At 39.6% G+C, this 26,417-nt stretch overlaps 1 protein-coding gene across 2 annotated transcripts; it reads left to right on the top strand.

Annotated features, from left to right (window-relative positions):
* The first annotated feature begins 529 nt into the window (after window positions 1–529).
* Window positions 530–25,265, top strand: LOC311048223 (cytochrome P450 3A56-like). Of its 2 annotated transcripts, none has more exons than XM_084061349.1 (14): window positions 530–755; window positions 3,253–3,349; window positions 4,078–4,130; window positions 4,858–4,957; window positions 5,909–6,028; window positions 10,063–10,145; window positions 12,118–12,266; window positions 13,744–13,868; window positions 16,166–16,241; window positions 17,920–18,080; window positions 19,193–19,419; window positions 21,954–22,116; window positions 22,650–22,736; window positions 23,397–25,265. In XM_084061349.1, the coding sequence occupies exons 1-13, from the start codon at window positions 676–678 to the stop codon at window positions 22,725–22,727; spliced, it is 1,512 nt and encodes a 503-aa protein (XP_083917475.1). In that variant the 5' UTR covers window positions 530–675; the 3' UTR covers window positions 22,728–22,736; window positions 23,397–25,265. The 2 variants fall into 2 exon arrangements, with proteins under 2 accessions (XP_083917475.1, XP_083917474.1); XM_084061348.1 differs by having other exon boundaries at window positions 22,650–22,719.
* Window positions 25,266–26,417: the final 1,152 nt, after the last annotated feature.

Genomic DNA, 26,417 nt, shown 5'->3' on the forward strand with positions numbered 1-26,417 from the left:
GACAAGCACTTGGTATTGTAGGAATTGAGGCATTACATTTAGCCTGACTTGTTTCCACAGATAAATATTGTGAAAATAGCCGATCTACAAGCTCATAACGCCTCGACGTTGTGAGCTTGTAGATCGGCTATTTTCACAACGTTTGCCTCTTTCTTGCGTAATATTCAAGAATTTGGCCATTGGTATTAAAAAGTCTTAAAAGGCATTAAATTGTCACTTCAGAAATGTGTAGATACCCTGTAGGCCTATGCACGTATACTGTATGTTTGTTTGTTTATTGTTGAGTGAGAAAACAATGTTGGACATTAAGCTAATGATCAGGGGACCCAATAGAGTTATAATGGGGGACCCCCCCAAAATAATTTGATCAAACCATGCACCACTAAAGCAGCAGCCCTGGTGTGTTGGCTCCCTCTGCTGGTTCACTTGTGTCTATGTGAGGAGGTGTGTGTTTACATGGAGTGTTTACTTAATGGTTCAGTTTTATATAGGCTGTGAACTTGAACTTTAGACTGACGTTGACCCCTCCTTCAGTCCTCCTACACTGACCTTGGCTCCTCCTACACTGATCTTGGCTCCTCCCAGCCTTTCTAGGCTAACTGACGTCGTCTGTGTGTATGTCAGTTGTATGTTAGTTTAAACTGATTTGGAAGCGACAGGCGAAACAACAAATCTATGATGGAAATGTTTTCCTTGCCATGGTTTTCAGCCACTACATGGACACTAGTGGTCCTGTTGTTTACTCTGCTGTTACTGTGAGTATCATTATAGTCTATCTTCTTCCGCCTTTACTTTAGTCTTGTTTTGTTTGTAGCCGTTAAGCAGCATCTAACTGATCTAAGTTGCTTGCGGCTACTTGTTTTGCATTCCTCCCGAAGCTGCGCAACATTGTTTCCTCATTTCAAACAAGCATAGTTAGGAAGTAGGCCACATGACGCTCGTCTGTCACAAGCGTCATGGCGCAACTTGTTACTGGCTTTGGCATATTCTCAATTTACAACCCGTATATCTACATAAAGGTTCAGCTTTCAGATATAAAGTGCTTACCTTATAGCCACGGATGTAACAAGTTAAATCGCTAGGGTCTAAGTACCCGTATCTTCCGTATTGTTCAATAAAAAGCATTTTAATCCGATCGGTGGCCATGTTCTCAAAGAGTTACAATGTATCAGAGGTGCAATACACCTCCCAACCGATAGGGTCGCGCAGTTGAAAGCATATGAAGGACATTTGAAGAAAATAGCCACCGATCGGATTAAAATGCTTTTTATTGAACAATACGGAAGATACGGGTACTTATACCTAAGCGTTTTAACTTGTTACATCCGTGGCCGTTGGGTAAGTACTTTATATTTGCAATCTGAACCTTAATGTAGATGTACGGGTTGTAAATGGAGAAAGTGCCAAACCCAGGTACAAGTTGTGCCATGACGCTTCTGACAGACAGTCATGTGAACCATGGCTATAACTGATCTGTTGCTTGAGGCTACTTGTTTAGCATTCCCCATCAATACGCAGAGTAGAGGTGGACATTTGTTTGTTTGCTTAAGTAAAAGTATCAATACTGTAATGTAGAAATACTCTGTTACAAGTAAAAGTCCGAAATTCAAAATTTACTTGAGTAAAAGTACAAAAGTATTGGTATCAAAATGTAATTTAAAGTACCAAAAGTAGAACGTAGGCTACTCATTCTGCAGAAGGTCCCATTTCACAACTTTTCAAATGTAGAAAAATCTGTTGCAAATAGCAGATCTACAAGATCTTATTGTAGATCTGCTATTTTCAAATGGACAAAATGTATATATATATATATATATATATATATATATATATATATATATATAGGGCTGAAGTGGGTAAGGTATGGTTTGTAATAATACTCAAAATCTACAAACTAACAAGTAACTAAAGTTTTCAAATAATTGTAGTGGAGTAAAATAATAATAACTATTTGCCTCTGAGATGTAGTGTGTGAGTAGAAGTAAAAGTACAGAAAAATGCCCCAAAATGAGTACAATACTTGAGTAAATGTACTATCATTGTGTTAACTGCTAATTGACACCAGCATGTGTTTTGCAGGCAGCAGGTGGCATTATATTTGAAAACACCTGCTGTCTTGGATTATACATGATGGTCGAACAGCAGGAGTTTTATAAATCATACACAATCAGGACTATTATATTAATTTATAGGCTACTATTGTGACAACTATACGCAGCTCAACAGCTACAAATCAAAGCCAACCAATTCCTGTTACACTACTTCCTCTACCATATCAGCAACTGTTCAATCTTATGATGAGGCTGTGGCTGCACCATACGCAGAGGTGTAAAGCAACTAAGTATATTTACTCAAGTACTGTACTTAATTACAATTTCGAGGTATTTTTGCTTTACTGGAGTATTTCCAGTTTTCAGTACTTTTTCTTCTACTCCACTACATCTCGAGGCAGATATTGTACTTTTACCCCACTACAATTATTTGAAAACTTTATAGTTACTAGTTACTTTGTAGATTTTGATTATTATTACAAAAGATACACTTCAACCTTATATACATTTAGGCCATTTGAAAATAGCTGATCTACAAGCTCAAGATCTGCTATTTTCAAATGATTTTTATGCATTTAAAAACTTGAAATGGGACATTCTGCATAATGACTACTTTCTACTTTTGGCACTTTATGTACATTTTGATGTCAATACTTTTGTACTTTTACTCAAGTAAATTATTATTTCCGGACTTTTGCTTGTAAGGGCACGGTGACACCGCACTTTTATTTTACCTCTGGGGCGGAATCTGCCAATGCTTTGTCAATGCAAATGCGTGGATTTGTGGTCTTGCGCATCTTTCACTCAAATCCACACATTTGCATTGACAAAGTATTGGCAAAACACGGCCCCCTCGCGTATTAGGAGGGCAGGGTGAGTCACCAGAACCAAGGACGGGTGTTTTTGATGAATTTAACATGTTAAAAATGGAGTTTGAAGTTATAATGGGTTTGTATAGGAAGGGGGCGTGTCTGATAAAATGAATATCAAATATCTAAATACTGAATCAAGCAACTTAAAAACGGTCTGGGGGGCTCACAAAAGCCTGAGTAGACGATAAAATGATCCCAATTTTTTTTGGAAAGTGAAATATCCCTTTAAGTAAAAAAAAAAAAATGGAGTACTTTTTCCGCCACTGACAATAATGATGGGCATCCCCCCCCCCCCCCCCCCCCCCCCCCCACCCCTTTGTGTCATCTAGATATAGTATTTGGCCTTATGGCTTTTTCAAGAAGCTGGGAATTCCAGGACCCAGACCTCTGCCTTTCGTGGGAACTCTGGGACACCTCATGTCAAAGGTCTGTGTGCTGACTGATAGAATTATTATTTGACTCCAGAGGAGGGCGCCAAATTCACCTTTTACTCTTTACTGTGACCCCAGGTGACTTTGGCCTACAGTCTATCAGGTTACATAATGCCAATGGAACCTTTGTGGTCAGGTTGAATTACTAAAGGTTTAAGCTTTTTAAAATGGCATTTTGGCATGACATATAATATTATTAATTAATTAATATTACAATTAATTAATTAATTTTAATATTAATATCAATATTAATATTATGTATTATCAAGTTCATGCAATGACCACAAAAACAATTAGTATTCTATTCTGAACTCTTACGTTTTTTGATTGTCATCTCATCTGTAGTAGGCTTGCAGATCAGATATTTTATATCTTTTTTTGCCTCTCTTTTATATTATTTGTCAATTTGGCCAATGGTTGACCGGTTTTTATATTTATAGTTTGATGATTACTCTTTGATGCAGTCATTTTAGTAATTTGTAAAACAAAAAGAGGAAAGAAAGCCAAAAAGGTCTTAAAAGTCCTTAAATTGTCACTTCAATGTCATCTGAGGACCCCCCGCCCCAAAAAATAAAATAATAATACTATGGGGACCACCCTGGGCTAGGCTACTAATGCTATTACCAATGTCACATGTTACTATATTTTCATGACTTTTTCTGTCTTCACATTTTCTGCATCCTTTGTCTAACCAGTAATACCTTTATTCCTGACATGTTGCAGGGCTTTGTGGGGTTTGACAGCGACTGCTATAGCAAGTATGGGAACGTGTGGGGGTGAGTTTAATTCTACAGCTTGTAATGGCGTTGTTTTGAGGGTAACAGGAAGAGTGGGCACAAAGGAAGAGTGGGCACCACCTTTTGGGGGTCCTTGACATGAAAAAAAGTTTGAGCACCACTGACATTGCTACAAAAGCTGTATATCCAATCATTTTCGCCATATACAAGAAGTTGAAGGATACATTTAGGTCTGTTTAGGTATGTTTTATTTTTCAACATTTCGGACACAATAGCTAATTTCACATCGAGGTGCCCACTCTTCTTGTATCAGTTTTAAGATGTGTGACTGTCTAAATTCACAGAATGAATGAATATTACTACAATCTATGTAAAGATGTAGAGGTCCATTTTGTTGTGTTAAGATTGTTAAGATTTAATGAACACTTTACTGTGTAGCTTTCTCTGAATATTTCTTACCTTATTTGAACAACTACAGTACATATGCCCGATAACTCTGCAAGAGCCTACAGTAAATTAGACACCAGTGGTGGAAAGTAACTAATTACATGTACTCAAGTACTGTACTTCAGTACAATTTTGAGGTATTTGTTCTTGAGTATTTACAATGTCCAATACTTTTACTTCTACTCCACTACATCTCAAAGGCAAAAAAAAAAAATCTACTGGATTCGGACAGTCCAATGTTGGCAGCCCTGGCTTGAGTAAATGTACTTAGTTACTTAACACCACTGTTCATGTGTGATATTGTGGCGTTCATGTGTAGGACATTTGAAGGACGCAAACCGGTGATAGTGGTGGCAGACCCTGAGATGATCAAAACCATCATGGTGAAGGAATGCTACTCGGTGTTTACCAACCGCAGGGTGAGTATCACACTCATACAACACCCTCTGCCAAATATATGTTATTTCACACCAGTGATTAATTATATCGTTGCTGTCAGGCAGACACCTCTTTTCTCCATATTCTAACCTTTTGTGTTTTTTTCATGAATTAAGGCCCTACTTGATCACGCTACAACGTCACACAAATGCATCAAAAGTAGCCGATTCGCAAGCTCGAAACACCGGCGCAAAGCGACGCGTTTTGAGCTTGTAGATCTGTTCAGCTCCTGTTCAATTCCTCCCGTTTTTCAGTTCTAACCAAAAACATTTTTTTCTTATTTTTTTCTTATTTTTTTTTTTTTACTTTTTCCACACAGAACCAGGACATAACATGCATACAAACTGGTTCAATAGCGCCCCGTGCCAAACAGGACAATGTGGTATTGCAGGTGAAAGTGCTTTATAAGCCAGAGAGAAGTTAGTTGGAATGAGTATATCTGAGGCTTGATTTAGGCTCAAAAACGTATGTTGTTACAGTATAATCAGTGGTTCTCAAACTTTTTCATGTCAAGGGCCCCCAAAATGATATGTATTTGACCCCCATCTCAAATGTATATGTTGTTCCAGGGACCCCCCAGAAGCAAAGATTTGAGTCAAAAATGTTGGCTTTAAAAAATATATATATATTCAAAGATTTGCACAAAAGTTCAATATTTTTCTAAAATAACCGATCTATAAGCTCATAGCCTCGGCACTCGGTGTGGCTCCTATTTAAGTAAATGATCCCTTGCCAACTTTATTTAAAAAAATAGGAAGGCTCACATTTGCTACACTGGTTGTAGTGAAAAAATGGTGAACTTCTCTTACCCGAGTAAAGCAATTCTAGAAAAAATATGGGGACCTCGCCATATATGATGTTTATGGACCTTAAGAATAGGATGCATTCATAAATAAATACCGGTGCTAATCCCACTATGCTCATGTTCACAGGAAATGGATACAGACTCTATGGGGCCTATGGCGGCTGGATTGACAGTGGTCAAAGATGAAAGGTGGAGGAGAATTCGGAGTACTATATCTCCGTCTTTCACTAGTGGAAGGCTGAGGCAGGTAATAATAGTATGTTGGTCCTGATACGTAATGAAATGGCATGTGTGTCAATGGTCATTCACAAATGGACTAATCTTTAAGGGGAACAATTCCAACCAGCCTACATAATTCTTGTATCACATTGGTTTGGCTGTACTGAATTCTCAACAGTGAGAGTGCCAAGTTTTTTACTTAAGTAAAAGTCTCAATACTGCAATGTAGAAATACTCTGTAAAGTCTGTAATTAAAACATTACTTGAGTAAAAGTACAAAAGTAATGGTATCAACATGTACTTAAAGTACCACAAGTAAAAGTACTCATTATGCAGAATGTACCCTTTCAAGTTTTCAAATGTATAAAAATCTTTTGAAAATAGCCGATCTACATGTAGATCTTGTAGATCGGCTATTTTCCAAATGGCCGAAAAAACATACCTCACGTATTCGGACGGTCACCAGAACCAAGGACGGGTGTTTTTGATAAATCTAACATGTTAAAAATGGAGTTTGAAGTTATTATGGGTTTGTATAGGAAGAGGCCGTGTCTGATAAAATTAATATCAAATATCCAAATACTGAATCAAGCAACTTCAAAACTAGGGGGACTGACAAAAGCCTGATTAGACGATAAAATGACCCAATTTTTGGGGAAAGTGAAATATCCCTTTAAGTTAAAGTATCAATACCGCAATGTAGAAATACTCTGTTACAAGAAAAAGTCCGGAATTCAAAATGTACGTGAGTAAACGTACACAAGTATTAGTATCAAAATGTACTTAAAGTACCGAAATTAGAAGCTACTCATTATGCAGGATGTCCCATTTCACAAGTTTTCAAATGTATGAAAATCATTTGAAAATAGCTGATCTACAAGCTCACAATGCGTCACATCGCATGAGCTTGTAGATCGGCTCTTTTCAAATGGCTGAAATGTATATAGGGCTGCAGTGGTTCATGTATGTTTTGTAATAATAATCAAATAAATGTAGTGGAGTAAAAGTACAATATTTGGATCTGAGATAGGCTGAAGTGATTGAGATCCAACGTCCCATAGCCTGAAGGGATGGGACCTTCTGATTGGTTTAGAGTCGGTTGAACCGGCGTTTCAGACTGAACCTTCAAAATAAAATGACCGAAAATGTCACTGCAGTGCGTCTTTAAAACAGTTCACAGTTTTAAGAGTAGCCATTCCAAATAAAACGTTGTATTACTAGAAATAAGTCCATTTCTGCTGGTGTGTGGCAGGATACAGCTGTGAAGAGCTTTCAATATGAACCCAAGATGCACGCAAACACAGACACACACCACTCTCTTCATAAAAAGTAGACGAGATAAATACTTTTTTGATCTACTACATGATTTATTTGAATTATTCATAGTCTATGACCGTAATACACATGATATTATGGTAGATAAAGGTTCATTTTCAATTGATTTATCACATTGAGACCTGAAGCCGATTCTACATGCCTCCTAAATCTCAACAGTATTCTGAAAAACGTATGTTTCTATATCAGTGGTGCTCAATCTTTTTCATGTCAAGGACCCCCAAAATTATATGTATTTGGCCACGGACCCCCATCAAAATATTTTGTTCCAGGGACCCCCAGAAGCAAAGATTTGAGTTAAAAATGTTTGCTTTAAAAATATATATATATTCAACGTTTAAAAAAAAATAGCAGATCTACAAGCTCGTAGCGCGGCACTCGGTGCCGCGCTATGAGCTTGTATATCTGTTATTTTTCAATAGCCCAAAGTGTCAAATCTAAAAATGGCACAGTTCCAGGTCTTAATGGGTTAATAAGGTAACGACTAAATGACAAATCATGTAACCGGGGAGAAATAAACTACTTTCCCGTATGAAATACCCAGTACAAGTCAGTGGGTTGAATCAGACAATCATTAGTAGTCATAGTAGTCGTCAAGGTAGTCATCGTATGACTGAGTCCAGGGAATAGGGTCTGTCTGAGTGACCAGTCTAGTCGGACAGGTGCTCAAACGAGATGCACACACAGAAGGTATATCTCGTGTACATGGCAAGTCATTCCACCCGTTGTGAAAGTTTGTATTCACACAGGCTTCCCTTCCACCACGATTGTTTGGCTCTCCCGCGTACCACATGGTGAAGCTCACTTTTCATCCATCCGACCACATCCACAAACGATTTATGAAAATGTCAGTCATTCCAATCCAGGTCCATGGCTCTGATGGGTCAGCTCCCCGGATCAGCGTTCGGACAAAGTCGTGCTCCTCCTCGCTGTGGATGGACACCAGGTTGGCACCTTGAGCAGAGGTGGAAGAAGTACTCGCATACATTACTCAAGTAAAAGTAGCAGTACCGCAATATAAAAATACTCTGTTACAAGTAAAAGGCCTGTTTTCAAAATGTTACTTGAGTAAAAGTACAACAGTATTAGCATTAAAATATACTTAAAGTATCAAAAGTAAAAGTACTAAAATGTTTGAAAATAGCAAATCTACAAGCTCACAACGCGTCGCGACGCGTTGTGAGCTTGTAGATCGGCTATTTTCAAATAGCTTATGTACAATATTTGCCTCTGAGATGTAGTGGAGTAGAAGTAAAGATACAGAAAACTTGAAATACTCCAGTAAAGTAAAAGTACCTCAACATTTTACTTAAGTACAGTACGTAGGTAAATTTACTTAGTTACTTTCCACCACTGACCTTGAGACACGCAGTTCCGCTCCGCCTCGGCCCAGGTCATACATGTACCGACGAACCTGTAGCAGCGACCGTTGAAGCCGTACCAGTTCATTGGACAGGATCCACGCTGTAGCTGCACCGTAGCCGAGGCAGCAGTGTGCACGGTGTCTAGTGCCAGCAGGCCCAGCACGCATAGGAGATGAGGAATCAGGAGCATGATGTCAGCCTGAGGTTGTCTCTCTGTCAGTGGAGCTTGGATTGGGTTCTTCTTGATGTCTCTCTGTTGGTGTCTGTATCTTGCAGACGTTACGCTGCTTGTCTTTTTATATCTGCTCTACGGAGGGTGTCTGCACGATTGGCATAATATGATTGGTCGTAATGTATTATTGTGTTCACACCACGTGTTAACACAATTGAACCTTTCGTCTCAGAAACCCACACCTTCCATCCAGGTCCACTGGCAGTACACCCAGACATCCTCATGGGATACGACGACAAACATACTTTATGTGAAAAAGAAAGATAAGATTCGACTCCCGTTCCTGGCGACCTTTTCTGCATGTCACCCCATCTCTCTCCCCATTTCCCGTCAGCCTACTTTCCCTTTTCCATTATGAATGAATGAATGAATGAATGAATTTTCGTGTCTTGTCCAAAAGACCCATCCCTTACGGGATTATAAGACACCAAGAACATAAATAAACAATATCAAATTCTCTTCCTGGAGGACTGCACAAAGGAAAACGTGGAGTCTCTAAATAAAGGCATAACAAAGCCCTCCCCAAAAAATAAGATAAAGAGTTTTGGCACATTTATAGTAGGATTTACTGGAAAAGGATGCTGTTCAGGCCAGGGGACTGTCATGAGAATAGTCAAATGGCAGGGAAATAACAGGGCAGACAGAACACAGCAGTGTTGATTTTGTCGACTAAAACTATGACAAAAAAAATGTTCGTCGACTACCTTTTTTCACTGACTAAAACTAAATAAAAACTGAATCTAAGCTAGGATGACTAAAACTAAGACTAAATGTATTGCCAATTTCGTCAACAAATAAAAACTAGACTAAAATGTTAGGGAGGGATGAGTGGAGAAGAGATCCAGTAGAACTAAGACATGTATGTTTGGTTGCGCTCAGGTGTTGCGCTCTGAAAATAACTGATCTACAAGCTCACAACGCGTCGCTGTGAGCTTGTAGATCGGCTATTTTCAGCATGCAACTAAGTGTAAAATCAGCCATTATGACACCAAGGAGAACATTATAAGGTTTTTAAAAAAAAAAGAAAATCAAACATTTGCCACGGACAAGACCAAGTCTCTGCCACGGATACATTTGTCCGTGTACGGACATATTGACTAATGGATTTTTTTTTTTTTTCCTTTGGTGAAGGTGTTCCCTATTGTACAGCAGTATGCAGACAGACTCGTTGAGGCTGTGGGGAAAAGTTTGGATGAATCTGTTGACATTAAAAGGTATGTTTTCAAGCAGCATAAGTTAACCTACAGTAGCACCCAGTGGCCTTGTGTATAGGGTTGTCACGATAATGACACTTGATGATTAAATTGCCATACAAATAATTGCGATCAATGATTTAATTGTATTTTTGGCATTGAACATTGGAACATTAAAAATACATTTCTGTTGACCTTTTTAGGCTTCGTAAACAAAGAATCTGCAGGGCAGATATGACAAATAACCTAAAGCGGCACTATGTAACTTTTTTTATTGATTTAAAAAAAAAAAGTTCAATCTGTATGGTAGAGTATGTTAATACAATATAACTTATACAATTGTGGTGGTTGTAGTTTGTCTCCCTGCTCTTCTATTGAGAGTTTAGATTGTCTCACCTAGACACAGGATCTGATCAAGGGCCCAGCTTCCGGCTTTGAAATTGAGTCTATATAGGAAGTAAAAGTTCATCTGAATGGCCTGTAGGTTCACTGTTTTACCCCTGCTGGTGGCAGAAAGATTTTTTCTCCATTTCAAGTGGGTGGGTTTTTAGACTTGATTTTCTTACCATAATAAACATTGTCATAAATACTATATGCTTCCAGTCGCTAGTTTAAAGTCTTCTTTCAATCACCATGATATGCGCTTTGGTAAATGATGGTCCCATTTATCTTAAAATGTATGAAAAAGTATGGTATGCTCTAGGAGGGGCGGGATGATTTGATTGACAAGCTACACAACCAATAGCATTCATTCCCCGCCCCCGCTCTTGATTGACAAGCTATCCAACAAATAGCATTAATTTCCTTCGTCATAGGATGTGACGCAATTTGACACTATATAGAAAGATGGCGGATTTGAAATGGCTGAACAATAGGCTTCATTTACGGTCTGTAGAAACCAATGGTGTCACTTTGTCCATTCTTTTTTACTGTCTATGGATCTGAAACGAATTGTGACCTGATGGTCTAGATTCAATGTATCCCCTGAGCAAGCAAGCAGGCAGGCTCTATTAGCTCAATGGTAAACCTTTCAGGACTTACGCACAAAACCGGGTTCAAATCCGGGGTAGAAGAGGAGTTACATAAATAGTATTATTATAATTTAAATATACAAATAAATGACTGACATAATAACTTTCAAAATAAAAATTGTGGAAATAGACAATCTACAAGTATGAATATTTTTCAACATAATGAGGATTATGCCAAATAATTGATTAATTGAATAAATCATTATATAATAACTGTGACAGGCCTAAAGTTGTCTTGTTATGTTCGAACAAATTGACTGAGACCCCGTTGTCTTGATCCCTCAAAGAAACCCTCTTTTTTTGTTTCCTCTCTGTTTTTGTTTTTGTAGTATATGGTTTGTTGTCTCCGCCAGGCCGAAGGCGTGGTTGAGACTTTGATGTTGCCCCTTTCTGCGTGCGTGCGTGCGTCCGTCCGTGTGTGTACAGCTAATCTCCGGCACTGTTGGCCCGATCCGACATGAAACTGTGCACGCACACTCCCTGGAGGCCAGAGCAGAACCTCTGCCCCAAATTCTTCCACATCGGCCTGTTATAGCACCACTGGGAGGCCGTTTTTTTCAAAACAAATTATTTGATATTACTCCTACAGACTTTATTATCTCTATAGTGATGTCATCAAGCCAGACCTGTCACATATTTCATCCTGATTGGCTAAGATTGACTTCTACTTCTGTGTGGAGTTTGCATGTTCTCCTCCTCATGTGTTGAAGGAAGCATGAGCTCATTTTGGGGCTCTCCCCAGGCTGGCAGAGGGAGAGTAGTGCCCAGGATTACAAGTTTAGGCATTGGCACTGGGTGAAAATTAGGGGTTACAAAAATGTAATAAAAAAAAAAAGATTGACTTCTACTACCTGGCCTGGCGGAGACCTGTGCTCCGAGGAGCACATTGTTCTACTTGTATGTCTTTTTTTCTTATGTCATGCTCTTATGTTATGTCTCGGGGAAACCCTGGTTTGTTTCAGCTTCATGGGGCCCTACAGTTTAGATGTTGTGACCAGCGCCTCGTTCGGTGTGGATACTAACTCTATCAACAACCCAAATGACCCTCTTATCAGTCATGTCAAGAACATTGTGACCCCCAGCAAGAGAATATGGATCTTTCTCATCATGAGTATGTAGTCTGTCAAATTACACATTAGCATCAATAGGAAATTATGTCTTTGACAATCCAACTGTATTAAAGGTAGGATAAGTGATTTTCTTTGGCTAAAATAAGTGTTAAATGTCTCTACATTCTGATAATACTCATTGCTATTGAGTGTTTGTTCAGTATCAGTAGTCTCCATGTCTCTCCACCTCTTTATTAAACAGAAAATGCATTGTCAGGTCACAATACCAATTTTATCCAATCAGGATGGAGAACTCAGTCAGGATACAGATTAAACAACTGAAATTGGAAGTGGTGACAAAGACATGAGCTGAACAAATTGGAACTGGAACACTATCAAAAATTAAGCCGATAAATGGGTTCTCTCTCCTGATTGGCTGAAATGTTGTCACCTACCTGAAAATGTATTTTCTGTATATTAAAGCGCTGGAGAGACAGGGAGACCCCCGTGACTGAACACCCACTCTATAACAATGATTACTATCAGGATATAGTGCTTTAACCTTTTAAAACAAAAGTTTGTGTTTTAACCAAAAAATATCACTTACCCTACCTTTTTAAAGTAAGTGCAAAGTCTATGAAGCACGGTTTGTTACATTCTTGTGTGTACATTATATACTCATATAAATGATGTACATTTTGTTATGTAGAGGATGTTGGGTGTAAATGGTTGTGTAGTTTCAACACGTTAACAGGTTAACCCATTAAGACCTGAGGCCGATTCTGGAAGAAAAAAAAACGTATGTTTCTATGTCAGTGGTTCTCAAACTTTTTCATGTCAAGGACCCCCAAAATGATAGCCTATGTATTTGGCCGCAGACACCATCTCAAAATATTTTGTTCCAAGGACCCCCAGAAGCATAGATTTGAGTTGATGAAAGTTGTTGTTGAGTGATGCTGAATTTTGATGTTGAACTTAAAGGACGACTTCACCCATTTTCAACCTGTCTTCATATAATTGGTCCTCACTAATGAAAGTTGGCATGCTATAATGGAAGCCATTGTTCTTGCGTTAATAAAGATGTCACTGGTAGACGGGTTTCTGAAGTGTCCACAGCCCTCCTATGAGACACAGATTGAGTAGGAAAAAAATGACACAATTTGATCAATTACACACCCCATGAAGCCTTGAATTCATGGAGATTTTTTGCTTGTTTTCATACCATTCCTGAGTCAATCATTTGTTGACCAGCGGAGACTTGCAGAGTCGCCTACTGACCGATGACCCAGGCATTAAATTATTGGCCTAGGAATGCGACAAAAACAAAAGAAATCTCCACGATTCAAGGATTCATGGGGTGTGTAATTGATAGAAAATAAGTAATTTTTTGGGGTGAACTACTCCTTTAAAAGTGTGATTTTGAGAACTTTCACAGACCTACAGTACAATGAGAGTGAATGGAATCTCTAAATACAGGGCCTCAATCACAGCACAAAGACAAAAGCTAAGATGCTGATAACCAATTCTTTCTCCTTTCAGTGTTTTTCCCCGCCTCAAAGTACTTTTTTAGGCTGCTGGGTGTTTCGATGTTCCCCAAAGACAGTATCGACTACTTCCTTAATATCATCAAGGGATTTAAAGGCCAGCATCACACAGATAACTCTGTAAGCCTCATTCATTTACTTCATTGTGGAAAAAGTTGCAATGCAAACTATGACCTTCAGGGTAAAAAAACAAGCAAAAAATACCCTTTTCCCCTCTTTTTTCTTTAATTTAGAGTAGCCAGTTATTCTTTACCCCTTTTCAGTGTTGATTTTGACAGCAAATTTTGATAGTTTTAGTCATAGTCTTTTGAATGAAATTCCATTTAGTTTTATTCATATTTTAGCCATCTGAAATGTTTTAGTTTTTGTCTAGTTTTAGTCTTTGTCTAGTTTTAGTCGACTAAATATCATAAGATTTTAGTCGACTAAATCTACAGTTGATCTGCTATTTTCAGAGCGCAACACCCGAGCGCAACCAAACATAAAATGACTGGTCTTTTAGTTCTACTGGATCACTTCTCCACTCGTCTCTCACTAACATTTTAGTCTTTTTTTATTTGTTGACAAAGTTGTCAATATATTTAGTCTTAGTTTTAGTAATCGTAGCTTAGTTTTTATTTCGTTTTTATTTCGTTTTCGTCAGTGAAAAAAGGTAGTCGACTAACATTTTTCGTCATAGTTTTAGTCGACGAAATCAACACCCCTTTTTCCACAGTGGACTTTATTTATTATATAAATAATTCCTTTAAAATATTCATCAGAGCTGGTTAGCAAAAAAAGTAGATTCCACCTTGCACTGACATAAACTGATAAGGTGGCTGATGAACAGGTGCACCTTTTAGGTTGATTATAGATAAGAAACGTAGTGCACGCACGTCCACTCAAGTGTCCAGATGCAGCACAAACAAACACATAATAAACATAAAAACAAAGTCCGCTCCAGGCGTGTAACTCACTACCACGTGGTTGCGTTCATTGGGGGCCCTGTGACGTTTGGGAACCACCCAGTGGTGGAAAGTAACTAAGTACATTTACTTAAGTACTGTACTTAAGTACAATTTTGAGGTATTTGTACTTTACTTGAGTATTTCCAATTTCCAATACCTTTTACTTCTACTCCACTACATCTCAGAGGCAAATGTTGTACTTTTACTCCACTACATTTACTTGAGAACTTTAGTTACTAGTTAATTTTCAGATATAAACTATGATATAATGAAACATACATTAACCAGTTTAGCCCTATTTTATACATAGGCTATTTGAAAATAGCAGATCTACAAGCTCACAACGCGTCGCATTGCGACGCGTTGTAAGCTTGTAGATCGGCTATTTTCAAATATTTTGTACTTTTACTTTTGGTACTTTAAGTACATTTTGATGCCAATACTTTTGTACTTTTACTCAAGTACATTTTTAATTCTGGACTTTTACTAGTATTTTTATATTGCAGTATTGGTACTTTTACTTAAGTAAAGAATTTTAGTACTTTTTCCACCACTGGGACCACCCCTGACCACACCACTGTTCCGCTCCCACTGTTTATTTGCAAGGTCAACATCTCGATCACATCATCTTCCATCAGGTGAAGGTCCAGGCATGATCAAAACATTGAACTTGCAATACACAGTGGGAGCATATACACAGTCGGGAGCCCCGTTCAGAACGTGTGAGCGTTGGCCTACAAGTGGGCGTGTCTTCAGATCAGGAAGCAGGCCGCGCTTTACCCAATCAAATGTAGTGGGCGGGATTTACATCTGTGCGTTCGCTGCACTGGAAACAAACCCAAACTCATTTAACCATAGCGTCCTCGGATCCGACAAAACCACGGAAAGTTAGTAACATTTTAACTTGTTCATTCATCAGAGAAACAAGTGGGCTGTTATAACCAAAACGATCCATGTTCTTTGGGAGACATTTTGTTTGTGGGAATGAAAACATAGGCGCACCACCGGTCCGGAAGTGGAGGGCTTGGAGGGGTCCGGTTTCCAGTCATCGTCGGTCTATTTAATCACTCCCCCCAGAGTCAAATGTAAAAGTGAAAAACGCTGGGGGCGCTGCTTTTCCTTTTTATTTGACGATGGGTTCCCAGATTGGGTTAAAGGTAAACTGTGTAACTTTTAGCCTATTTCATTTATATATATATAATACTATTTAAGCCATCATTTCCCTCTCTCGGCCGCTATACTATTGTGCTGGTGTTTTTCCCTGCAGGAAGACACATCCCTCTGGCTGTATTTTGATTTTGTTCCCCTGTTTATGTTGACAATCATCCCCGTGCAGGGGCGCCTCTGTCTGTGGGGGTGGGGGGTGTTTGTACACACAGACCAGAAAGCTTACATAGTCGAGCTTAGTCGAGCTGGAAATTAAGAGCAACTAAACAACGAGGATCATGTAACGTTTTATTTGTTGTCCAGAGTCGAGACTTCCTCCAGCTGATGATTCAGAATGAGATATCAGAGACGGCGCTGAAGAATGATCAGCCAAGCAAAGGTACGATGGTATATTTTTCAATGACATTTATATTCTTCCGCCACAGTTAATCCATTCTAACCCCTTTTAACTGATTTATTTGCGTTATGATTTGCTATTTTAATACACAACAATGTCCAAATTGCCCAAATTTGCTTTCTAGCTATGATAAATAGTATTTTGTGGATTCTGATATAATATTATTTGGACATATTTGGATACAATCACATTTGTTGTGCGGTTAATAAATAGGCCTGTAAGATACATTTGACCATTAATCTTTTCAGGGCCATTACTGAAATGGTGGTCAAATGATGACAGCTAGGCCTATAGTATTACAGTATCCTATAGCTTGGGGTTGTTGTTAGAGAGTTGTTGTTAATTCACTTGTCCATTTATGTGTGTGTGCGTCCGTGCATTCAATAGGCTGTATGCACAGCGCCATATTTGATATAAATTGGGCCTCTTCCATTCTTCCTTACTTCCAATGATACTAATGAAGGCTCTGTTCCATTCTGGTCAAACAGGTCAGGGTGCTCAGTGGTGTAACGGTGATATTCTTTCCAGTGGAAAGGTATTTTAATGACGTCACATGCACGCGCGCACGCCGAGCGCACCCGCGTGCACTTTGGTGGAGGCATTCTCGTTGCGTGTAGACAGGATACCACCACAGCAGAACTGAAGCCATAATGCCGTGTTGCGCGTGCACCGTACCTTGTGGGTGCGCGTGAAAAATGTACCAGTGGAACGCCGTGGTACTCCGTGTAGCCCCCATGACACCACTGAGGGTGCTGATATTGTGCATGTTGGCTCACTGGAAACACTCTGCTACACCAGTGGGTCTCAAAGTGTGGTCCAGGGACCCTCATGGTTCCTTACGGGTGTGTAACTCTGAGAGTGTACAAATGGAATCAAATTGACCCGCAAGGGTCCATTTGGTTCCATTTGTACATTCCATTGGTTGCGCTGGGATTGTTCTGTGGGACAAACACGCGGTGTAGACCAAATAATGGGCGTACGGCGAGATCACCGCAACTTTTGGCATTTATCAATATATCCTGACATTGTCTTCAGCCTACGGCCCGTTCAGATCTCATGTCAGGTCGCAGGCAGTTGTTGACTTTGGCTACACCCGTTTGTTCCATCCTAGACATGCGGAGCAGCATTGTCTCACCGTCTGACAGGCACCTGAACATAATGTATCCACTCCAAAATGTATGTCTAACACAATAATAAATTAATAAAATTTTATAAACTCAGTCATTCAGATAAGATTGCAGATCTGGCTGCATCTGCTATTTGAAAATAGCAGATCTACAAGCTCACAATGTGTCAATGCGATACTTGACAGGCAGCGTGGCGAGCCGGCGAAACTCTTTCTTATTGGGTTTCCATGTTCCTTTCTTTGGTCGTATTCTGGTTCTTCATGTCATAAAATAGAATATTTAATAGAAATTTATAATAGAATATTTAAGGGCGTGTTATATAAATGACGCTCGTTTTCAGACGTCAGATTTATCAAAGCTCCGTCCAAAATGTATGCTAGGATTGGCTGTATAGGATTGCTTCATAAATGTGACTTAGACGTTGCCCTACGGCCAGATTTAAGGCAAAAAATACACAGTTTTTTTACGCTGTGTGTGTGTGTGTGTGTGTGTGTGTGTGCTTTAGTCATGCGTTTTTGTATTTTTTGCTACAGGACTGACTGAATCAGAGATCCTCTCCCAGTCATTACTTTTCATCTTCGCTGGATATGAGACCACCAGTGTCACTCTGACCTTCCTCCTTTATAACCTGGCAACCAACCCTGATGCACTGCACACTTTGCAGGAGGAAATAGATTCCAGTTTCCCAAAAGATGTAACTACATGTTATTATGTCGTAAAATATTTTACATTTGGTTTCAGCTCCTTCAAGTGTAACTGAATAGTTATCCCAAAAATATTAATTTAGTCACTATCTGCTCTCCCTCATACCAGTTGAAAAACACAGGTGAAGTTTCTTTGTCTCCACAACACAGGGAGGTTAGTTAATGGTAACTAGTTATTTTAATACAGCTATATAGCCTATATTTACAGCATTTATGCTCTACTTCAGAATGCAACATATCCCAAGCTGGGATCGAACCGCAGTCTCCCACTCGGCAAACCGACACACATAACTCACCGTGCCAAAAGAGCTAAGCTTGGCAGAGCTGTTGTGGCCGGGTCTTGTCTGGCGCACTACACATGCATCTTCAAAAAGGTTTTATGGAAATGTTTTGCCCTATTTGGCGACTCTAAAGAACTGGTCACTCTTGACTTCAGTTGTGTGTTATGTGGTCAAAGAAACTTCACCTGTGTATTACAACTGGCATGAGGGTGAGAAGATTACTTTTCATTTCTGGGTGAATCCTTTTTATTAGAATCTCTGCCCGTTCACAGCACATGATCATTGGTGTAAAGTAACTAAGTACATTTACTCAAGTACTGTACTTAAGTACAGGCAAATATTATACTTTTACAACACTACAATTATTTGAAAACCTTAGTTACTAGTTACTTTGCGGATATAAATTATTATATTATAAAACATACATTAACCACTTTAGCCCTATTTTACACCTAGGCTATTTGACAATAGCCGATCTACAAGCTCACAACGCGTCGCGTTGTGTATTTGAAAATACGTTGTATTTTCAAATATTTTAGTTATTTTACTTTTGGTACTTTAAGTACATTTTGATACCAATACTTTTGTACTTTTACTCAAGTAAATGTTTAGTTCCGGACTTTTACTTGTACTTGTACTTTTACTTAAGCAAAACATTTGAGTACCTTTTCCACCACTGCACATGATCAAGCCGTTAATGGCATTGTATGTATGCATTTCAAGAACAAAGTTCACTGTATCCATCACATCACATCATATAATACAGTACATCTCATCCTGTCTGCTCACGTATGTGCTCAAATCTTACCTTTTGGCTCCAGGCTCCTGTTTCATACGAGGGTGTGATGGACCTGCAGTACCTGGATCAGGTCATCAATGAGTCCATGCGTTTGTTTCCCACCGCCCCACGGCTGGAGAGGATGTGCAAAGCGACCGTCCAGGTCAACGGCTTCACCATCCCTGAGAACACCATGGTGGGGATCCCTGTGTTCCTGTTGCACAAGGACCCCCAGTACTGGAGCAACCCTGAGCTCTTCCAACCAGAGAGGTATCAGCATGCAGTTGTTTTTTTGCTTACACCAGGGGTCTTCAACGTTGTTGTTTTTTTTTTCAGGCCAAGGACCCCTTAGCTGAGAAAGAGAGATGAAGCAGGGACCCCCACTACATATTGTATGAACTTGTGTTGAAGATTAAACTTTTTCATAGATTTCATAGGTAGCTTCATAGACTTGTTTGACAGCACTATCAATGTGTAGCGTCACAGCGTGGTGTTGGATTAACTCTTTTACTGCCAAGGACGAGTACACTCGTCAGTTGGCACTTGCGGCCCTATTCTGGGCACCGTCTTACCCATTATCCCTAAACTTCTTTGCCATTTACTATTTTGAAAAACATTATCAAATAGTTGAAATAGCAAATCTACAAGCTCACAATGTGTCGATGCAGATTGGCTATTTGAACTACTTGAAAATGTTTTTCAAAATAGTAAAAAATGGCAAAGAAGTTTAGGGTTAATGGGTAAGACGGCGCCCAGAATAGGGCCGATAGTCCACAGTGCCAAGCACAAGTTTGGGGTTTTCAGTGGTTTTCCACCAGGTAGTGCTGTTCGCTACCCTAAGAATGATGTTTTCACTGCCAGATGATAACAGACCCGGAATTGACCTCTCGTTTGCTTCCTGTTTATTTCCTGTGAAATGGGATTCAAATTATTTCCTGGGAAAATGGCTTTATCTCCGTTCCTGTAGTTTATTTGGCAAAGACAAGCCACATTCAACAGGCCACAGCCAGGCAACGGAGTACCACGACCGGATAATACAAATTCCCGAGACCCCCCGCGCGTGTAATGAGGCGATTGCCGCGAGGACAGCGTTCACGGAAAATATTCCATGATTTTTCAAAGGTTGGTCAAAGCGCTCGTTTTCGCTGGCGGTAGTGTACCACTATTACACTATTACTCTGGCAGTTAAATAGTTAATGTTAATGTGTATGTTCAGACTGTTAACCATTCAAAGCCTCACTACTTACCTGTGTACTCACTAACGTGTACCTGATCTGCTCCTCCCCCATACCAAACCTCTATGCCGAAAATAGCCAATCTACAAGCTCGCGCTGCGAGGCGTTGTGAGCTGGTAGATCGGCTATTTTCTGCTCAGAATAGGGATGCGAGGGTTCCAGTGGTTAATGTAAAAAAGACAGGAAAAAAGGTTCCTATCACACAAAGATTTGGCAGACCCCCTGTAGTAACTCTGAGCACCCCCTAGGGGTCCCGGACCTCCTGTTGAAGACCCCTGCTTCGCATGTCATTAATCAAGGAACCATCTAAAAAGAGATGGTTATTGTGTTCAGAAAATATGTCAAAAAGGACAAAACACACAGAAGAAAAGGCGGCATGTTTCAATGGCACAATTGGTCATTTATTTAATCCAACTAAATTGCTGGTGTATTTACGACAACTCATTGCACTCAATTGTCGCAAAACTGTTCTCACTAATTTAAAAGGGATTATACACCCACAATTATAATTTGTTCATTACTCACCAATTGTTGTATTGAGTAGTTTGATGTTTCTTTCTGCATGCCTTCACAAATAACGCGTATACCAGAAATGGTAGCAGGGCCGGACTGGGACCAAAATTCAGCCCTTGCATTTTGGTCCGGACCGGCCCACCGCACCCCGCCTCCATTTTGTCAACGGGGGGGGGGGGGGGGGGTGCAGGGCTGGGCTGTTTCAGGGCTGGGAACAGAAGGCTTATGTTTCAGCCCAGCCCTGCACATGAACTCTGTGGCCGCACTGAGGCGCCTGCTGGAAAGCATCCCAGCCCAAACATTAACGTAACTAATAATTGGGCCGCGCGACTCGGATATGACCGTAATAACCCTAAAACATTTTAAAAATATATATTTTTCAAAAAAAAACAAAAACAAAAAAAAAACTTTTTTTTTTTTTTTAGCCCAGTGGCCCACTGGCCCAGCGGCCCACCGGGCATTTGCCCGGTACGCCAAATGGCCAGTCCGCCGCTGAATGGTAGCCGCTCTTGATACAAAGGAGTCAGATTATGTTTAACAGTAAAACGTTGTTGTTTTGTTATGTTTTTTTACGTATTACCAGACTACTTGTGCAGCATGTGCTCATGTGGGAAACACAGTAGTACATGAGTGTATTTTTGTTGATAAATGTAGTTGTTGATCTTGGATCAACTCCATCATTAGACCTTCTAAATCCTGACCTAAGTTTTCTGAAAAACTTCAAATATTTATTCAAAAATTACAACAATTGTATGTTGCTATATACTGCACATAGCAACATCAACCCCAAAAGGGGTTCCCGTCCTTAAAGGTATAGTTACAAATAGGGGTTCCCGTCCAAAATGGGTTAAACATTTTCGTGGGGGGGCATGCAAAATAAAAACATTTAGTCATCAGGTATTCACGGCAACAGGAGGTGAGTAATTGATACACAATTATACTTTTTGGGCGTAGAATACCTTCAATATCACCTACTAAAATATTATTCAAGAAAATGAAATACTATTCAGTGTTGACAGTTTAGTATGTGTGCTTTTTTGTTTTTTGCATTTGCAGGTTCAGTAAAGACAACAAGCACAATATAAACCCATACGTCTATATGCCGTTTGGACTCGGCCCTCGCAATTGTGTTGGGCTGCGCTTTGCCGTCCTGATCATGAAAATGGTGCTCGTACGCCTCCTGCAGACTTACAGTGTGGAGACCTGCAAAGACACAATAGTGAGCTTAAAATTGCACTCAAATGCACATTTCATAGAACTTAAAGTACCAGAAAGTAGAAAGTACTCATTATGCAGAATGTCCCATTTCACAAGTTTTCAAATGTATAAAATGTATTAAAATCTTTTGAAAATAGCAGATCTACAAGCTCACAATGTGTCGCGATGCGACACATTGTGAGCTTGTAGATCTGCTATTTTCAAATGGCCGAAATGTATAGGGCTGAAGTGGTTAATGTAGGTTTTGTAATCATATTCAAAATCTACAAAGTAACTAGTAAGTAAGTTGTCAAATAATTGTAGTGGAGTAAAAGTACAATATTTTCCTCAAGATATGTAGTGGAGTAGAAGTAAAAATATTGGAAATACTGCATTAAAGTAAATATACCTCAAAATTGTAGTTAAGTACAGTACTTGAGTAAAAGTACTTAGTTACTTTACACCACTGCTTAGAGTATGCAGGTTTTTAGTAAGAATAACTACTACACCTACTGATTTCACTAAAGTGATTTTAACTCCATGTTCCTCTTTCAGGTTCCCTTGGAGTTTAGCAAACTGTACGGGCCAGTTAAGCCAATCCAACTGAAGTTTGTTCCGAGAAACGGTAACTAAGGAGAAGCAGTAACTATTCTCAGGGCATCTACAAATATGCTTAATGATGCTAAATTATTTTGTCACTCCCTGATGATGGCTAATAGATCACAACATGACTCACAAAACATGAAGTGTTTTTTTTAAGTCCATACTCTTATTCATAGGGTTGCACATGTGTCATGTGTTTCGCTAGCCAATCACAGTCCTGAATTTGCAAAGTCAGCCAATCACATTACAGCTAGTGGTGATGAGACTAGCTGTAATGTGATTGGCTGACTTTGCAAAAGTATAGATTTGCATTGACTGTGGAAGGGTTAGGGTTGTAGACTGCGTTGTAGACTATTGGCCAATCACGGTGCAGGATTGGTCAGTGTCCAAACCTCACTTATAGGGGGCGGTTACACCGCCCCAAAAATCACACCCTGTGTGAAGTGAGTGGTGCCTTTGATGAGCCCCGTATTGACCCCCGTATTGATGTTGTCATCAATGTTTGTGGACAGACATACATACATACATACATACATACATATGGACACACGGACAAAGTCATGTATAGGAGTGGTTGCCTTCGGCACCACTCAAAAAGAAAGATGAACGCTACATACACTACGAATATGATTCTACAGAGCATAACATTCTACGATGGCTGCTAATATTTGCAACTTCCTTTCCGCCGTGTCTCTGCAGGAGGCTAGCCATCTATAAGAGGGTCGGTCTGTGTGTGGCCGTGTTTGTCTGGAGCTAATCTCGCAACCCGCCAGGCTGATTGGCACCAGACTTGGGATGCACACTGCCAGTAGGCCAACTTAGTACAGTACCGGTAACACTTGCTATGCATTCCATGTCTGTAATCTGTTATAAGCATACTTATAATGCTTTATAATCTGATTAAAACTCTGTAATTTGTTATAAGCATACTTATAATTAATTATAATCTGCTTAAAACTCTGTGGGATCATAGTTTTAAGCACTCTTAAATGCTCATAATGCTTTACAACAATCATTCACAAGTATTGTATAATGTGCTTTTTAACTTTACATATTCTATGTGCAGGTGTATATGAATGTATGTAGTGTATGTGGCTTGTTAAAAATGCAAGCTGTGTTGAGTTGCTGGCAGTGTATGCACTGAATGTTTGTTATTGTCTCCGCCAGGCCGAAGGCATGGCGAGAGAGTATGTTTTACCCCCTGTCCGTCCGTGTGTGTGTCCGTGTGTCCGTCTGTGAACAGCTAATCTCCCGCACCGTTGGCTTGATCGCAGCAAAACTTTGCACACACACTCCCTGGATGCCAATTCAGAACCTCTGGCCTAAATGTTTCACATGGGCCTGTTATAGCGCCACCAGGAGGCCGATTTGTGCAAAACATATTTTTTGACAGTACTACTCCTTCAGATTTGATCCAAACATCACGCAAATCGGTACACAGTATCTCTATAGTCATGTGATCAACACGGATCTGTCCGATTTCCATATTCCATCCTAATTTGTTAAGATTGCCTTCCAAAGTTTGCAGGATTGGTTTGTTTTAAACAAAATGCCTCAAATCATGAAAACAGCATGCGATTTCCTTGACATTTTTCACGCACATTCCCCCTAGGCAGAGGAAGAAATGGCACCCTTTTCACATTGGCCTGTTATAGCGCCACCAGCAGGTCTAATTTAGCAACACACATTTTTGGAACAAAATGCCTCAAATCATGAATGCAAGGTCCGATTGCCGTGAAAGGCCCAAGAAGAAATAGCACCCTTTTTACATTGGCCTAATATAGCGCCACCAGGAGGCCACAATAACCTACCTAACCTGGCGGAGACCTGTGCTCCGTGGAGCACTTTTTCTAGTTTTTGTTTTTGTTTTAAATTGATGTGTCTGATAATCCCATGTGGGATGGGTCAAGAAATTGTCCGGACACGGAAATAAAATATTCATTCATTGGCATCAAAAGATAAATAAAGTACCAAAAGTACGTATAATTACAGTTATAATCAGTACTAATAATGCAATCACAACACATTATAAAGCCTTTTACAATCATATGTATGAAGTCGTATAGTCTTGTATTAGATATAATATAACTTATAAAGTCAAGTATTATAATCATACTTAATGGACAATGGTGGTGGACCTGTTGGTACAGTAACACTTCTACACATCCCATGTGGTGTACTGCAGCAACACATTTTGGGCCCTTTAATGTGTTCTATCTATATGCTTCCCTTTGGTCAAATACTTTGTATCCATGACCGAAATTTCCACCATTATGCTGACGACACGCAGTTACACATCCCACCAAAATCCGGTATTGCAGGCAATGTGTCCTATTTATTGTCATGTCTCTCCAATATTAAGCACTGGATTTCCCAGACTTTCCTCTAGTTCTGAGACTCTTTAATTGCCTTATTACACTGTATTTGCCTGTGACAGCTGACATTTTACATGATGTTTATCTGTTATAGTTGTATTCACATTTTGCTTTGTTTGCTACTTTTTAACTCACGCACTTTGGAACTTTATTTGGAAAAGCACTATACAAATAAATGCATTGTTAATTCTCATGTGTAATTCATTACAATCATTTTATAAGGCTTCATTATCACTGTTAAAAAACGTCATACTGTGAATGCCATGAAGGGATTGCAGTCGCCCAGAGGCAGCACAGTAGTTGTTACAAAGGTTACAGATACAGACTAAGTAAAGTACTGTCAGATACAGCAATACAAAGGTAAGAAATGCATACGCAGTCCAAGTCATGCTGGGTTTCATTTGGGCCATTTGGCCACCAACCCCCTTGTGTAAACAAACACAGAGCTGGACAAAATAACGGGAAGTAGTGGAACCAGTGCATTAAACAACAACACTTTAACAGTGTTGTTGTTTAATGCACTGGTTCTCAAACAATTTCATTTCAAGGACCTCCACATGTATTTTCATTTGGCCGCGGACCCCCATCTGAAAATATTTTGTGCCAGGGAGGGACAAATATTATATAATAAGCATGTTCTAATCATGTATAAATTGCATGTATAAAGTCCACGGACCCCCATCTGAAATTATAATTATTGCCAGGGACCCCTGTTACAGATTTGTGTCGTTAAAATGTTTCCAAAATATTCCACATGAAAACAGCCGATCTACAAGCTCAGTCTCCAGAGCTTGTAGATAAGTACATTTACTAAAGTAATGAGGTATAGCCTACTTTTACTTGACTTGAGTATTTCCTCAGGTACAGACCTGTATAAGGGTCCATTTTGTAAACCCCTCAAGGAACCTTGAGGTTCCCCGGACCCCACTTTGAGAACCACTGTGATAGAAGATAAGTACCGGTGATCTACTAATTCTACAATGGCGACTGAACTCAGAACAATTAATCGGGGCGTTGATGGCCAGGTGGTTAAGGCGTGTCCCACATTAGCTCCGATTGGAACCTCTCCCTCCACTATATAGTTCAGAGCTATCATGGAGGGTGAGTTTCCAAACGGGGCTAGAGCTAGTCCCACAGAGGCTTTGGTGCCTGAAAACCCTAAACTTGACACATAAGACAAGTTTCTACAAAGGGGAAATCATACAACCCAAGATTTTTGCAGACCAAAAAAAAGGAAAAATGCCTGGCACGATGCAATGTTGATAATGCTTTGTTCTGCTACCATGGCATTCTGTTCCATCCTGGAGCTCTATATTCTGATAGTAATCATTACTGTAGAGTGTTT

Source organism: Gymnoscopelus microlampas (genome assembly GCF_963454915.1).
Source record: "Gymnoscopelus microlampas genome assembly, chromosome: 1".
NCBI lineage: Eukaryota > Metazoa > Chordata > Actinopteri > Myctophiformes > Myctophidae > Gymnoscopelus > Gymnoscopelus microlampas.